At 41.5% G+C, this 17,361-nt stretch overlaps 1 protein-coding gene across 4 annotated transcripts in view; it reads left to right on the top strand.

The window, feature by feature from the left end:
• Nucleotides 1-17,361, top strand: part of HECW1 (HECT, C2 and WW domain containing E3 ubiquitin protein ligase 1) — a 273,365-nt gene that overhangs the window by 186,418 nt on the left and 69,586 nt on the right. For 3 of the 4 annotated variants that reach the window (XM_065831014.2, XM_065831015.2, XM_071804706.1), the window contains 4 exons: nt 3,865-4,007; nt 6,025-6,125; nt 7,368-8,714; nt 12,114-12,215. In XM_065831014.2, the coding sequence (XP_065687086.1) occupies nt 3,865-4,007; nt 6,025-6,125; nt 7,368-8,714; nt 12,114-12,215 (1,693 nt within the window). The remainder of the gene's footprint in view (nt 1-3,864; nt 4,008-6,024; nt 6,126-7,367; nt 8,715-12,113; nt 12,216-17,361) is intronic. The other variant, XM_071804707.1, reaches the window with a different exon arrangement.

Here is a 17,361-nt window from a genome sequence, read left to right as displayed (position 1 = left end):
TCAGGACAGCCTGCTACAGTTATTCTCAGTGTAAGCTTTAGTTTAGTGTCTTTGGATCCCAGCAGGTTCCATGAAGTTCTTGACCAGGCCTTCAGAGTTTGCACTAATGGTAGTGGTGCAAGGAACTTAAATTTTTGTGGAAAAAAACCCAACCAATGAACAAGCCCACAGAATGAGCTGTGACCCCAATGACAGCTTAAAGATTGCTGTCTTAGATTTTGAAAGGAAATGTATGGTAGATGATACCAGCAGCAAAACATACAAGAATCTGGCTTCAAGGAGTGACTGTCAGAAAAATCAGAAGTCTTTTGAAAATAATATACTTGGGCACATTGTACTAAAGCCTTTGTATTCTTGTTTTTCTGCAGCTGTGACATTATATTTATTTTTAATGTGAAAGCTTAATTTCTGAGTTAATTGTTTAATACTGAGAATTGTGGTAACAAGAAAAGTTCCAAATAATGGAAGACTTAACAATAAAAATTGCGAAAGTGGCATCAAAAATAGCAACAGACTTATTCTTAAAATGCAGCACTTTTGGTTGTCAGTGGTATAGTTTGTGGGCACGTATAAGAAGCTGCATCAAGCTTTCCTTATCCTGAAGAAGAGTTAGTTCTTATTTCTGTTGTGATCTTGTAGCTCCTTTTCTCACCTCTCCTTGGGATGAATTATTAATCATATCACTGAGTGTGAACCCAACGGTACTGCAGAATTTGTAATTGGTGTCTTCTTTTGTTTTCAACTCAGAGATGAAGCTCACAATGTCATCTTCACAAAGTGGCCATTTCACTGTGACAGTTAGCAAATACTAGGCAAGGAAAGGGTGTCATTGATTACAGCAGTAATATAATACTAATGAATTATGTTAGTTAAATTGGAGAATACCGTGAAACGCAGTGTCCTTTCTCTTCCAGACAGATAGGATAGTAAAGGCTGAGGCTTGAACAGTGTAAATGCAGCCGTTGTTTTGTGGCTAAGGTACAGGGGCCAGCACTTGTCAGAAAAGAAGATGAACAAAGAGAGAGAAATTAGGGTTTGATGGTGGTTTGCTTCCACATCCAAAGAAGACAGTCTCATCTTCAAAAATCACATGAACCTGCATGTTTTCAAAAGTGATTGACGACTTTTGAAATTGAGTTTATAAATTTTTGAGTCCTCAAACCTAGGTGTTTTGCTGGGATCCATTTTTCAAGGGGCCAGAGGCCAGTGTGTTCTGCAAAAAGGGCTTCCTTGGGGCTTTTCAGTGTGGATGGCCTGAGCCTGAGGCATCCACAGTCAGAGATTGCCTTAGGAAAATCTTTTCCATTAAGGATTAAACTAAATGAGAGCAACAGCAGGAGCAAGTGCATAGATAATGGAAAACTGAATGATGTTAAATTATCACTATTTTACAAGCTGTCTGCAGACCTGTTACACTGAGTTCACTTTTGATCTTAAACTGCAGTTGTTTCGAAAAGGTAAAACCTTTGAGTTCTGCCACAAGACACTTCTAATCTTAAAGACTTAATTGTTTTTCCAAGATGCTGATGTTTTTACGTGTCAGAACATTCTCCTAGCAGAAGCACTGGGCAACTGTGACCATAGACGAGGGGCTGGTCACAGGGCAGTCTAAATGCAATGTGGTTGAGATGTGATGCAATCGGAACACAATTTGATTTTACATCATTATCCCTGTGCATCTGAGAGGCGCTGCTGGTCAAGAAAAAAAGGACAGTTCCGGTAGTTGATACCAACACACCTTGCTCCATGCATCTGTACTGTCTGCTCAGGTGCTGATAGTTGCTCTGGAAAACCTCAATGTGTTTCTTGTGCAAGAAAGGAACTGTCAGATGGCATTCCATCTGAAATTGAAATAAATGTCTGTGCAGATTCTGATTTTCCTGAGAGTGTTACAACAAGACAAAATATTAATAATATAGGAAGGTGCAGACCATTAACCCTATGTTTTACTTTCCACTTATGAACAGTTCAGCCTTTTAGCTGTGTGTGTGCGTGGTCTAACCCACGGAGACTTTCTTTATAATATAGGTGTCAACAGCATAATAGTAGAGAATTCCTTAAACAGCAAGTTGCTGTACATTACAATAACCTCATTTGGTTAAAAGTTAATTCCCTTCTTCTGCTATCCTTGTAAGTGTCATAAAGTGGCAGTTACCCAAGGTTTTTAGCAGGTAAAACAATAATGGTAATACAATTTATTTTTATAAGGAAACTTTCAATATGCATGTGGAATTAATGTTCTCCCCTTTGTTAGGTTTAACCTCTTTGGTAACCTGTTGCAGAGATGTAGAAGAAAATGAGAAGACAATAATGCTTAAGCTGTTATTTGAATTGTATTTCTCTGATTATTTGCATTTTTGCAGGGCCTAATTAACAGAATATCCCACTCGCATTCATTTCACTTGAAGCGGTTTGAACTAAGCATTTCTGAAAATTAGATCATGATTCAATAGAGCAAGCAATTTAAGGCTTAACTCCAGGCCTGATAACCTGGAGCATGATGCTGTTGTGAGGATTGCTTTTGGCAGCAGGAAAGCTAGAAAATCCTTTTATCCATCTCAATATTCACCTACTACAGAAGTTGTCTTCCAGTTCAATACTGACCTTTCAGTTAGGTGAACAGCAGTCTTAACAGCTTTTCTACTCTGGCGCGCCACAGCAGAGATGTGCTTTTTTTGATTGATGATATTTTAATAGTAGCAGGTCTGTTTGGAAAAAGGATTCAGTGACCTGTATTACCAGCTCCCAGTCTGTACTGAATTTAGCCAATCTAGGAGCAAGCAAGGCAGAGTTATCTAACAGATCTGCTTTTCACTATTATTCCTAAATAGAGCTTTGCTTTCCTTATGGGGACATCTGGACATCTCCAGGTGCCCTGATGCTCCCATGCTTGGAAGCTGTACGTATGAACTTCCTTGCTCCTGCAACCTAAAATTTCACCCTCCTTGTTCCTACCTCGGGTTTACATGCATGCAGTCTCTAAAAGCTTATTGAAACATTGCTCACAAATAAAAATACATGTTCTTAAAGCCACATTAGCTGAGGTGGTGGTCACATGTTTCAAAGCACTTGGTGACAACAACAGTTTTGGATGGTGCCATTCTTGTCTTCACCAGTATCATTTGTTCTGGTAGTGGGTGCCGTGGTTTGCCTTCTGGTTTAGGTCTCTGTGGGATCATGGTGGGATCAGGTGAGGATATTCATTCAAATAAACACTCTATTCAGGGTTTTTCCTTTTTACAGTGGAGCAGGGATGAGCAAGAGAGGGAGAGATTTCATGACATATCTGAAAAGTCTGATCTTGTATTCTTCACCTCCTTAGATGCTGACTTCTCAATAGTTGAGGTGTGCCTTACAACTAAAGTACCACAAACAGCTGGTCAAATGCAAAGAGGACTAATTTTACTTGGAGGGAAGTGCTGGCTAAACATCTGTCCGGGCTGCCAGCTCAGTTTTACTTATTTGCAGCTATTTAATGTTTTTAGAACTTTAGGAAAAAACATAATATGCGCAGTTATGTATAGATCAGTAATCATTGCTAGGGCAGAGTTTATTACTTTTCTGCAGGTGTGTTACCCTTACAGTCAGCAAGCATTGTTGGATGGTACTATGACATGGATAAATGAAATTCCTGCATTCCCTAAGCTTGATTCTGCAGCATTACTCAGTACCTGTAGGTTGCTTCCACTTGCCTGCTGTGAGGCCAAGCTCTTTTTATTTTGCAGACCTGTGCCTTGAGATCCAAGGACTGTTTCTGTCCCATGAAAAATGCAGAGACTTACAGAGGTCGATAAGCTGCTAGCAGCTGTGTGTTGTTGTGGTCCAGCCACCAGCTTCATGTTCTGTGCTCTTCCTTTGTTGCAGCAATTCAGCTTTGTCTCCCTGCCCACGGATGTCCTGGAAATAGAAGTTAAAGACAAATTTGCGAAGAGCCGACCAATCATCAAGCGTTTCCTTGGAAAACTCTCTATGCCAGTTCAGCGCCTCTTAGAAAGACATGCCATAGGGTAAATTTGCTGCTTATGCTACTTTCCATTGTTTAACAAGTGTGTTGCTGTTTTGAAGTCCCTGGTGATATATCATTATAGTTGATATAATGATGTTGAGGGGGAGTTATTAAACTGACAGTTGTCTGATGAATGATGTTGATCGTAATTAGAATTTATAAGACTATGGGCCCAACAAAGAATTCCCTTTGTAACCCTATCCATTGCATTTTGAAAAATTAGAGCTGGCATTTAGGAAAGAAAATTGTTTTGTGTGTATCATGGCTGCAAATCTGGAGAGTGCAATATTTTCAATTTGAATATTATTTTAATGTTATCAACAGGCTGTTTACATGTTTCAGAGAGTTATCTATGGGCTAAAATCATGCCAGATCTGTTCCTCCTCCCTTTAATTTCTGGATAGTGGAAATACTATAAAAACTACTTGTGGCATGTTGTAACTAAATCTTTCTGACCCTACCCTGCTGCCAAGGAATAACTGGTTCACTTGATTTCACCAAACCTGCCCTGCTTCCCCTTTGCATGAAAGTCCTGGGAAGGTTTGTGCTGCCAATGTAACAAACCAATTTTAGGAAGATGGATAGTATGCAGACAAAGCCAAAAAAATAGCCCTAAACTACACGGTTCAGACCTTGAGGAGCAAGGAGAGAAAGAGTTATCTACTGAGGAGAGCCTAGACAATCCCATTCCCAAGAAGGCATTTTTGAAAATCCGATCTCAGTTCAGCAGAACAGCAGGAAGTTGAGCTTGTTGGAAGCATTTTTGAAAAGCTGGTTCAGAAACTGGCTGTGATATTGACAGCTGAATCTTCCAGAAGGGATTAAGTTACCTCCCTGTTTCTCAAGTGGGGAAGACTGAGTAGCTTTTCAGAAACCAGATGGAAAAGACCAGCTTGGGGAAAGTAGAGCCCTATAATTGATATCACTGGCTTCCCTCTGTATGAGAAGATTTCTCATAATCTTCTGATTATATCTTCCTATTTTACTTTCTTATTGTAAACACTGTCTATCTAAGGATATAGTTTGCCAAGAGTAGTGCCTCCAACCTGCACCTAGATCTGGCTTAGTTTTAATGCCACAGTGGCTTTTAAGTCTCAGGCAAACTCAGTGAGAAGGATACGCAGAAGTCCAGAAAGATCATACACAAATCTTGAGACTGTCTCATTTATATGAGTTTCTGATGCATGTGAAACTAGCCTAGCAAATATATTGTGCCCAACTAAAGTGAACTATGTTTCTTCAAAAGATGTATAAATATTACTATTTAGCAAACGCTTTACACTCAAAAATGCTTTGCAAACATTGATCCAGCCTCATTTTGGGCAGCTGGGAAGTTAATCTCTTCTATAGTTTCATTCTGTTCTGAGGGGTGGATGAAGTATGGCAAAGGGAGGGACCTGCACAAGGACAGAATGGAGTCATTGATCAACCTTGTCAGGAAGGTGTTCTCCTGATATTTCAGCTTCATAGAGGTAAGAGGGGTGAAAGAGATGAAGAGCAGTCATTCAGCCAGTGTGCAAAGAGAAGGTGGTAAGCGGGGACTGACCTGTACAGGATTTTGAAAGAAAGGACAGGAAAGCTGAATTTTATGCAGATGGTGAAGGGAAGGAAATACAGACATGCAAGATTCTGCAGAAAGGGTAGATATGGTCAGATCAGCAAGCAAGTGAAGTCTTGTTACAATAGCTGAAGTGGGAGTTGTTTGCTTCCCGTGTCGATATTTTCATACCCATACTGCAGAAGTTCCATTCCCACCGTTCTCTCTCTATATATGCATACATGCTTGTGTATCCCAGAAGCTCTTGTTCACTGACACAGCTGTTCCATTGTAATTGAAGACATTGTCCTCTCCTTTTCTGCCATTCGTTCTCTCGTATGCAAGTCAACATGCCCTCATGGCTGGGTTGAATAGCCTTTGAAAAATGTTATATATTTTTGTGGGACACAGCAGCTTTATCTATGCACACTAGACGTTGGGTAGGTTATAGTCTATTCTGACAATATTTGTTTTCTTTCAGGGACAGGGTTGTAAGCTACACTCTGGGTCGCAGGCTTCCTACAGATCATGTCAGTGGCCAGCTGCAGTTCCGATTTGAGATAACTTCTTCCATCCATCCAGGTAATTGTCAGTCTGAACCCATCATTTATCTAGATTTTATTTTTGCTTTGCATTATTTCTTCCCAGAAATCCGAATTAATTCCTGGCTGCTCTGGGTCTTTAGGTACAGTCATGAGCAAAGGGAAGTGCATAAAGTCCCCCATCACAGGGATGCATCATGAGTCACAACTTCTCCCTATTTCCCCTTAGCTTAGAGCTACTGGTGCCTCTTATACCCCTGTTCTTGGCTGCTTCAAATATTTTGCCACATCACTGGTAGAGAAGAGGGTAGAAAACTAAAATCTCATCTGCTTCTCTATCACTTATCCTGGGGAAGCACTAAATGGGCTGTAGTCTGTAGAATCATCTGTACTTCGTAAGTAAAAATGGAGAATGTAATAGTAGAGATGATTAGAAACTTTCTCATTTTGATTATTTTTAATGAAAAAAGTAGAACAAAAAATAACTCAATGTTCCCCTCCATCCCTCCCTTTTGGTTTGGTTTTGGTTCACATTCTCTTGTAGTTACTGGGAAGTCACTGTCGTAATGGTGTAAGTTTGAACCTTGGTTTTCGTGTTGAAGTCTCAACAGCATTGCCTGGGGACTTTTTGCCTCTCTATGGTAGTGCCCTCTCAGGTACACTTTGTCAAGCCAACAGGAGCTGCATTACTGGTTGGAAATCATGATCTGCCCCTTGCTGGAAAACCCTGACTTCTGTCTTTTGACTTTTTGGATGATAAGTTGTCTGGCATCTGGGAGGAGGTGTTACAAATGAGGATCACATCAAAGGATATTTTGGGGAAGGTTTTCACCTTTCAAGGGTCTGAAAAATCAGGTTTTTTTAAGTTCTGTGTTGTGGAGTCCTGTTAGCTTCAGCATGACAAGAAAAATGTCATTAAAACTTCAGAGAAGGCTTCCTTGTCATGCCCATGATATTCCCTCTAATGCCAGTTGGCTTAAAGAATGTGTTACCTTCAGGTTATGTTGCAAGGAGGCAGGGTGCTACATGCAGATTACCACCATGAGCAAGCCCTATGGTTGTTAAATTCACTCTACAAAGATTGCTTAGGAAAAAAAAAAAAAAAACAAACACAACCAGCATTTCTTGATAGTTGCTCAGTTGCCCACTCATTTCACACTCTAATTTATGCTTTTGATTTTCTCAGATTGCTGTGGATGTCTGTGCCCCCATAGCCATGCTTCAGGTTCAATCAACACTTCTTTTTAACAAAGTAAGTAATTTATTTTTCTGTCTCATACAGATGATGAAGAGGTCTCCATTAGTGCAGATCCTGAGCCAGCTGACCTCCAGGAAAGCCCTGTGAACAACCCCACGGAGGAAAGCCTCGGTGAGCCTCCATGCATCAACACAGTGACCTCAGAAAGTACAGCTCCAGAACATCTAAATGGATACGGTGTGAACAGTGTCGATAGCCCAGGGGCTGTCAAACCACCTGGGGAAGTCAACCAGAACAGCTTAAATGAAGAGCTAGCAGGAGATGGGGAGGTTGATGCGCTGCCGGTTCCTGAGCCCTTGGAATCCATCCCGGGAGAAGTGCTGCCTTCTACAAGCGCTACGGACCTTACGGAGCAGCTGGCTCTGCTGGCTTGCCTGTCTCCTCCTGAGACTGAAGTTAGGGAAAATAACAAAGTCAATTCTGGTACTCAGGGAGATGGTGGAGTAGTTATTAATGAGGTGAGTGCAGATGTACATGCTGGCAAGGACACGGATAAGAGTCAGGAAGAAGAAGGGGCTTCAGCCCAGGAGGAGGAAGACAACAAACTACAACTGAGAACGACAGCAAAGAGGAAAAACAGGCCATGCTCTCTGCCTGTGTCTGAGCTTGAGACAGTCATAGCTTCAGCTTGTGGTGAGCCAGAGACCCCTCGCACGCACTACATACGGATCCACAACCTGCTCCACAGCCTGCCCTCGGCACAGATGAGCAGCGATGGGGAAGAAGAGCAAGATGGTTGCAACGGTGGGGAGAACGATGAGGAGTCTACAGTCAAGGAAGCATTGGAGAAGGAAGTGGTCAGTGAGAGTGAGACAGTGGCAGCAGAGCCTCCTCTGGAAAATGAGGCTGAAGAGAACTTCAGCCAGAGCACAGTGCCTCCTGGGACCTTGGATGAGCAACTCTCTGACTTAAATGAAGGACTGTTGGATGGGGAACACTCCAGGACAGGAAGTGAGAGCGAGTCAAGCTCTAGGCCCAATGGTGACAACGAATGTGAGGCGTGTGACACCTCTTGCTACAGCCCGTCTTGCTACAGCACTTCCTGCTACAGTACCTCCTGCTACAGCACTTCTTGCTACAGCACCTCCTGTTACGACAGTAACAATCGCTTCTCCAGCCATACCCGCTTCTCCTCCGTCGACAGTGCAAAGATTTCTGAGAGCACGGTGTTTTCCTCACAGGATGATGAGGAGGAGGAGAACAGTGCTTTTGAGTCAGTGCCAGATTCAGTACAGAGCCCTGAACTGGACAGGGAGCAAGTGGATGGCTCCTCCCAGTGGCCAGATGAACTAGTAGCTCATGGTGGGAATCCACAAAGAGCCACAGAGAGTCTAGACACCCCAATAGCAGGTCCAAGCAGCAGAAGAGAAGGTTAGATCCTGAGAATCGATGCGCTAAACAACCCTGATTATCTGGATATCACAGAAGGCATCAGATAATCAAGGTTTCAGATAGCTCACGGTTTATTTCACACAAATCCGGGGGCTGTGAGCTGGGCCAGATATCAGGGAGGGTTGGATAATTGAGCCTGTCCTTAAAAATCCCAGCAAAACCAAATAAATCAGATGGCGATCTGTATATGTGGATTCCTGTAGATATACATGCATCATTATAAAATCAGGATTAGCTACTGTAGTTATGTGGCAGATCAGCATTATCACTTCCACCAACTCATTCCTTATTTCTTGGGATTGTTCCATTTCACGTATCTGATGTGCTACCATGTCTCTGATAGTCAGCGAGAGGACCAGCTTGTACTTGTCAAGGGACAGATATGCTGATTTACACCAGCTAAAGATCGGGCCAGCATCTGTATATGATTGGTAGCCATGCAGAGTCATAAGCATGGATAAATGCAAATATTTGTTTCTTGAACGCAGTTTTCTAGCCCCATTTGTTCCAGTTCCTTGAATATCAAAAAAATCTACCTCAGATTTCACAGACCATAAGACAAGTCAACAGAGATTTTTTTTCTTAGGTTCTTTGAAAATTGAACCATATTGAACAAAATTCTCCTCTCCGTATACTTCTCTAGAGAAAAATTTACTTAAGAAATATTTTGTCTTTCTAATTTAGGTACTGTTTTTCCCAATCCCTCTAACCTGTTACATGAAATTCCTCCCTTTGGTAACTCATTTTATGTCATATGGAGTTACATGAAGGGTGGGTTTGGTCACTCATCTTCAGCCAGTGTATGATTTTTCTCTAGCTGAAGAAGTAAAGGCCTCAGCAGCAGCTAAGAAGTATGCAGTGAGGTGAAGAGGTAGTCTTTGCATTCCCAAATGCAAGAGGTAGTCTTTGTATTTCCAAATCCTGAGTCATTTGTCTCCCACTGTAAGTGACACCAAACTAAAATGGCACCAAAAGGGTAAAATATTTGGGGATCACTGGGAAACCCCAATCAGCACATCCTTCTACCTTTTCCTTCTCTATTCCAAATTTATTTACCCTCACCTTCTCACTGCCACAAATGCTGTCACAGCAGAAAGAAAGGTATAAGGGTGGCTTTACACACTGGACTGTTTAAAGATTTTCTGGACAGCTGAGCCTCAGGAATTATTTGGTCTGCAGAGCAGAATCTAGCCCAAGGAATTAAATTATCAGAAGTACACAGAGGTATAGAAACCCACAATTTCCTCCCTTGCAGGCAAGGGTCTTTGTGTGTGATCAGCATTTATGTGCACCTAAGGAGGCACGAGCATGTGTGTGTGTGAGACCATGCTTACAGATTTGATGGTTAATTCGCACTGTGTGCACTTCTGAGAAGGGCTGTGGGGGGAAAGGGTGTCTTCTGTGTATGGATTCAGTACAGCTCCAAGACTGTGCCCCTTGAGCCTCAAAGGGCACTGCCGTGTTCATGGTGGCTTGGCTTTGATTAGCTGAGAGGGTGTATGTCTGAAGGGCAGCCCAGCTCTTAGCACTCTTTGATATCACCGGGGTGCTTCAGTGAACGTGCACGTTGCATCATGGCGTGGCAGCTGTTACAAATACAGCGGATGTGGTCACCTCTGTCCACTCCAGGTGACTTACACTACCATGCTTCTGCTGGCTTGGCATAACTATCTTGACTAGGGGAGAGTCAATTGTGGTGAGGTAAGTAAAGAAAAAAAGATGGATGATCTGGGACTTGGTGCTGCAACACCTGTAGTAACAGCACAGTTTTGAAGGGCTAGGGGTGGACTTTTAGCACTGGGCAATAACTTACATAACTCTGCTGTCTGTTCAAAACATGCAGCAGATGCAACTGTGAGATACGCCCATACACAAGTGGTTTAATGAAGACATTTAACAGGCCATACGGTATCATCAGAGCACCTAGAAGAGGGAGTGTTTTCATCTAAGTGATTTTTCTCACTTCTGGATGGTGTGAGATTTTTTTACAGTTTTCTACAAAACTGGCTTCTGCCTTGTAGCTGTTGGTTGTTTCTCTTTATATAAAATATTCATTCTTAGGCTGTTAAGATTCTGACATTAAGGACAGCTAAGCCAGCCAGCACACAGTGAGTTTGGCTTAGCTGAATGGTATGATTTTTAATTTTGAAGTATCTTTGTGTAATTTTCTGGTGATGTTGAAAACGCTAAATATATATATATATATTTTTTTTTTTTTTTTTCCTCTAAACTGCATCTTTCCGATGCACATAGATGTTATATTTATGGAATTCAGGTTGTATCTGTATTAACAGGCCCACCTGGAGCTGGAGATTATAGAGAAGAGCTGTTACCACACAATATGGAAATGTGGCCATTAGTAGGATAAACAGACCTGGTTTCTAAGATTTTAAGGACAGACCAAGAAGGAATCTTAATTCTGGAACCCATGAAGTTTTAATGTGCAGGTTCCTTGTTTTCACAGTAAAGTCTAAGATAAGGAATGCTTTTTCATCTCTGTCATAAGTTCTTAATTTCATAAAGGATTCTATAAACATTAACTGGATCTCAAGCTACTTATTCCTTTTAACAGAACATGAGTTTGGACATTTGCTTAGGTTTCTTTCATTTCATATTTGGATACATAGCCATATATACAATGTTAGTGTTTAAAAACTTCCTCTGCACTGTCTACTCTGTGTCTCTCTTCTTCTTTCCCTCTTCTGTATCTCAGGTCTTCCTTCTTTATCTCAGATCCTGACTATATCTCACTATCTTTTGTCCTCTTCTACCACCTGTCTCCTACCTGTTTCTGGTCCTTCTCTCATTCTCCCTCCTTCCACCTGAGATGGACTCTTTGAATTTTGAAAAAGACCTATAGAAGGGAATGATCTTCTGCTTTGCAGAGACTGCAAAATCCTGCCACTCTGGTCCACTTATGCAGCCATTGATCTTTTGGAAAAGCAGAGGAAGATCCAGGGCAGCTTTTAGCCTCATATTTTGCTGATGGGATGAATTAAAAGTTGGAACCAGGATTTTGCGTGTTCCTGCCAATTTCTGCAGAAGCTTGAGTTTGGTTGTATATGCACAGTACTTCTCAGAGATCAAGCCTGATTCTTCTCTCGCTTACACTTGTGTGTCTATGAGTCCAGAATCTGGCCCATAATAGTTTAGTATTGACTCAAACCTGAGCTCAGAGCCTTGACTGCATTATTTTAATAATTCTTTGGCATATGAGTTGTTATTAACATAGTGCCTGAAAATAGGAATAAGCAGAGCTGCTAGTACACCAGGCTGACCTATTTAAAAAATAATCACTTGTTTTACAGTAGCACATTTTTTGAACCACATTGTGAAAACAGTGAATGACTGTCAATGTCTTGAATATCTTGTCCATAGGTGATTGTCCTTTACTCCATAATTCTCAGCCAGTCAGCCAGCTTCCTTCTCTGAGGCCTGACCATCATCACTACCCAACTATCGATGAGCCTCTTCCACCAAGTAAGCTTTAGTTTTTTAATTTATTGCATTTTTCAGCTTTTCCTGTTAACTCAAACAGTGTAGAGGTCAGTATGTCTTTCCAATTAACCCCATCTGTTCTGTATATGCATCTCCAGAACCCAAGCAATATGCCCTTTTGTTTCCTCTATTTGATCCTGCCTTCAATTGTCGTCATGTTATTTTGAACAAGCTCCGTAACCTTCCCTCTGCCTTGGTCCCTCTTCTTTCTTAGCTACTATGAAATGAAAATAATGTTTCCCTGTTTCCAGTCAGTGTGTTTAGACTGGAATGAGTGGGTGTCTGTCAGGTGTTCCAGAAGCCTCACTGTAAAGCTTTCTGGATGGTGTATCAGCAAAGTACTCTGATTTTTCTGTAATGCTTTTCTCCAGGCTTTCTATAACTAGCTTCAAAGATGGTTTGGGATGGCAGTCCCTGTGGTCTGTCAGCTCTACCTGCAGGTCGAGTGGGAAACTTTATGCAGTCAGGATGGTCCTAGGACAGACAAGTCCAAATCTGAGCGAAACCAGCAGGAGCTGGAAATAGGCAACTCATGTAGAATGTGCTGTCTTTGGATTTGATAATCGGTAAATTTTATGCTCATTGTGGACTATAATGGCGTCTGCCATTGCATTGGATAAAAATGAGGAGATTGTAAGTAACATGGTCAGTTAGCAGGCTGAAAATATGGGATTTTTACCAGTGGATCAACAGCTGGATATGTTCTCACTTTTCTCTGTAGCCTTTCCCTTGTATATTGCTGGAGGACTATCCTGCTTTTTGCATTGGCGTTAAGTACCCAGCAGAGTGCACTCTGTGCCCTGCGACACGCTGCTGATCCCCTTCAACTTCAGCACATGATTTAAAACCTAAAATGTGCAGTGCCTCAGAGAAACTACCAGGCGTATAAACAAAGCACTCTTATTTTTTTCAAAGCCCAAGGAGGGAGCACACTTATTTGGCCTGTGATGCCCTCCACAAATAATTCCTTATTTACCAACCATACTGTTAGTATTCCCTAAGCTAAAAATAGCCGCAATGCTGGCATCAGCTGCGCGGTAGCATGAATGATTCAAATGCCTGTAGCCTAATGAATTCTTATTAGAGTCCCACTGTGGCTTGCCAGTGAATGATGAAATGGGAATGGTCACCTCTGTAACAGATAAATACTTCTCTTCCTCCCACTCTTACCTCAACACTTTGTGAATAGGGCACATTCCGCGTTAGATGACTTAATGATAGGACACTGACACCAACTCAGGTAAACAAAACATACTGTGAATCTGTTCCATATTCTTCCATCACCAATTTAATACTTTTTTCCTCTTTCTTTTAATTGTCCTGAAAAGGCAAGTATTTCTACTATTGTTTTTCACAGGTGCTTTCACAGCAGGGTTTAAGGACATGAAATGCAATGTGGGATGATACAGTACAGAAGTGATATCCATTTGTGGGGTTTTATTTTAGAATTTCCCTATAACATAATTTTTACAATAAAGGCTGACACTGTGAGCATAACTATATTGATCTTAATAGGAATAGACTGTAATAAGTTATTTCTGGGAGGAAAAAGTTGAATTGGGTAATATCACCCAGGAAGCCCGTTTCCAAACACTCTATCTGAAGTCTTAAGGTAGCTTAGAAATGAAAACTATAGCCTTAATGTAGAAATGTTTCTTCTTTTAGCATTTAGTCTCCCTATCTCAGTGCCTCAAATGCCTCTTAATCCTAGAAAAACAGTTCTTCAGTCCTGTGAAAGGAAGGAACTTTATACTTTAAACCGGAGTTATATGATTAAACCTGGCTTACTTCTCACATGCAGCATTAGCTACTCCGTAAGTAGAGTTAAAGATAATTTGCCACTGCTGCAAGTTCAGTGCTGACTGGTTTTACTTTGATGATGGAGAATCTTTCAGACAATCTTCTTTCTCTTGTGAATATTTTTCTGAAAAACGACTTTGTTTCATCGTAACCCCACAACAGCTGGTCTCAGGAAGAAAATTCCCTTTTGGACAGTTTTATTTAGAAAAGGTAGAGCAGATTAATTATCTACATAGGAATGTTATAAATGACCAGTCTGAATATGAAGGCCTATACGCAACTGACAGAAGATCTGCAGAGTTTTTATGGCCTCATGACAGTGTTAATAGTCACCCCTTATTATGCGTGTGTTTGCTAGTACTGCTGGAAACCCTACAGAACCGAAGCTAAGACAAATGCGTGTGCCCAATTCAGAGCTGCTCTTTGCCGAAGGTGTGGCTGAGCTTGGAAAGGGAAAGCATATTTACTTGGTCCCACCAGAACTCTGATTTATGCCAGAAAAAGTTGTGTCTTCGGGCATAAATCAGAGCAGTTTCAGAGGCCGCTGTGAAGTATGACTCGGCTGATGGAGGACGATCGCTAGAGAACAGAATCTGTTCTATCCCCAGCTGTGCTCCAGCAAGATCTTAGTGTGAAGGTTAGATAAAGGTTAGTCTCTGTTGTAGTCACAGTCTTATTTTGCCTGAAAAAAACAACCAAACCCCCTGAGGGGATTTGGCCACTTCCTAGGTCACCTATGGCCCTGAAGTAGCATGAAGGAACTTGAGCACATTTCAGAAGCAGAGTTCTGTCTGTCAATTCACCTGTCAGCCTGTTCCTCTCTCTGTGCAGGTATCCATCCACCTGTCCACAAATCTGGTGTCATGTGCAGCTTCAGTGACTTGTGTGACTTACAGGTTGTCTTGCGGGAAGGCAGAAAGTGCACCTGCCACCTGTGTACAACAAAAGTATCATCATCTGTCACCCTCTGACAGCCTTCCTGGGTGACCAAAAGAAGAGTTATTCAGCTGATTAGAAATGCTGTTGCAAAGAGAAGTACTGCTGCAGGTTTCTCAAAGACCACATCGCACAGAGTTCCTAATGTTTTAGCATGCAAGTGCAAATGTCAGTGTATGGTTTCAGGTGTATATACCCATAAAGCAATGAATAAAGTAGTGCTCACAGATAGGTGTAGTTCATGTCTGTAGGTGCTGCTGCTGGATATCTGATATGACCAACGGAGATAGCCTTCCTGAAGTTGTAATCCTGTCCACATGATCCTGACCTGATGTTTTCGCTGTGACCTCCAACCTCTGGACAAGTTTTGTTGCTCCTAGATTTCTAAGTATTATGCTTAGGAACTTAGGAACTCCCAGATGCATTTAATTAGAGACACAGCAACATAACCTCTAGAGCCAGTAGAGCACAGGGCTGGATTATGAGAATCCCTGTTTGACTGTGTAATCGGATAGTATTATTCTTACTAAGTGTCCATCAGCAGTCTTCAGACCAATATGACCAGGTAGTGTCTTCTGTAGGCTGCCTAGAGTGTGGATCTACAGCATTGCCTACAAGTTTCTAATTATCCATCAACCTTTATTATTCTCAACTTGTTATATGTATACTACAACAGTGCGGGGTGAGAGCTAGGATTTGTCCTTTGCCATACAACAGCAAGAAAGATGAAGATCTTAGTGATGTTAAGGTACATCATGTCACCTTTGATCTGGCCAAGATTATTCCCTTGAGGATATTGCAGATAATATATAGCTCCAGAAGGACCATTCCCCACCCATGGAGGTACACCTGCCACCAGTGACAGTGTGCTCAGCAGGGCTCTGGCCATCAGCCTTCCTCATGTGTCAGTCTGATTTCCTTCAGTGTTCATCTGTTACACTTGATGTGCTGGTTTTCACTGTCTTATGTTTTAGACATTGTTTTCACAAAGCTGTGATCTTGTTCTTGGAACAGCTACAGCATTCTTGGGAAACTTTACCTGGTGGGAGGAAGAGAGAGTCCTCTACTTAAAATTATATAGTGATGTTCACAGTGAGAAACACCGTATGTGTACCTGTGGTGTGACTACAAGTTTTGCATCTATAAGGACTGAGGACCTTACAGGCAGCTTTGAAAGAAAAAACACAGGTGCACGAGGGTCTTGTGGGTTTGGAGTCTTACAGGAAATTTCTCTAAGGACTCCCAGTACCCATCTTTTATAGTTTGTGGGATTAACACGTCAGGGAGAGCCAGCCAGCCATAGACTTAAGACAGCCCACACTTGTCTGAGAGCAGCCGACGTGTGGGAACTGAGTTTAGCCAGGGTTAGTATTCAGGGGATGGGAACTGCTCATGAAGGATAGGTTTCCAGACAGCAGGAAGAGGTACAGCTTCAGTCCTACTCTCCTGAAGTATGAAATCCAGCTGATCCTGAATTTGATCATAGAAAGCCATAGAAGAAGGAATGGACTCGTCAGGGAGGAGGGTATCATAGTAAGAGTATGGGAATAAGAGGAAGTGTTCATTCCCAAAGGTAATCACAATATCTGATTTTGTGTGTGAATGTGAGGCTTGTATATAAGCACATGTAGAAAGTATGTGCCTATATTTACATAGATATGTCATCAGCTGATGCATCATGTAGAAATATGAATCTAGCAAGCCTAATTTATATCACTACTCCATACATTCCAATGAATTTGGTATGTGGCTTTGCTAGCTAACTCACTTCAGAGTTTCTCCCGTTACAAACACTTTTTTTTATTAACATTACCATTTTCCACAAGCCATCATATGCCAAATAACCTTCAGTTTTCAATCACAGGACAACTTAAACATTAGTAGGAAACAGTAATGATGGAAGGCTCAATATTATGCTGCAAACATTTTCAATCTGGTTGGCACTCATCAGAGCTCTAGATTTATAACACTAATCTGTTTAGAGAGATTTCTAAGGATATGTCCAACCAAACTGTGATCAGTTTTCAGGGGAGCCTTTAGTTGCTCTATGATATTTGAAGCCACTGTATAAAAAAAAAGAGAGAAATGAAGCGTTTGTTCTGAAACATAATAAAAGAGAAAACATGGGGTTTGCCATGTTAGTTGAGATGTAATCCATTTCTACTAAGGGTCAGTTCTATGTGGCTAACCTGACCTGCAATGAATCCAGCCAACTAGTATTACTAATCGAAAAATTATCCAGCCCTTTAAAAAATGTAGCCACTATGTCACTTCTTTTCATAGTCTATGGTAGTGAATTCCATAGGCTACCTATGTGCTGTGTGTGAAAAGTTCATGTATATGCATATATGGCATATACATATATATATAGACAAGCACATAGTATATATAC

The sequence above is a fragment of the Patagioenas fasciata genome, chromosome 2 (genome assembly GCF_037038585.1).
Source record: "Patagioenas fasciata isolate bPatFas1 chromosome 2, bPatFas1.hap1, whole genome shotgun sequence".
NCBI lineage: Eukaryota > Metazoa > Chordata > Aves > Columbiformes > Columbidae > Patagioenas > Patagioenas fasciata.
Note: the sequence above shows the minus strand (reverse complement) of the source record. Positions and strands in the feature narration are given on the sequence as shown.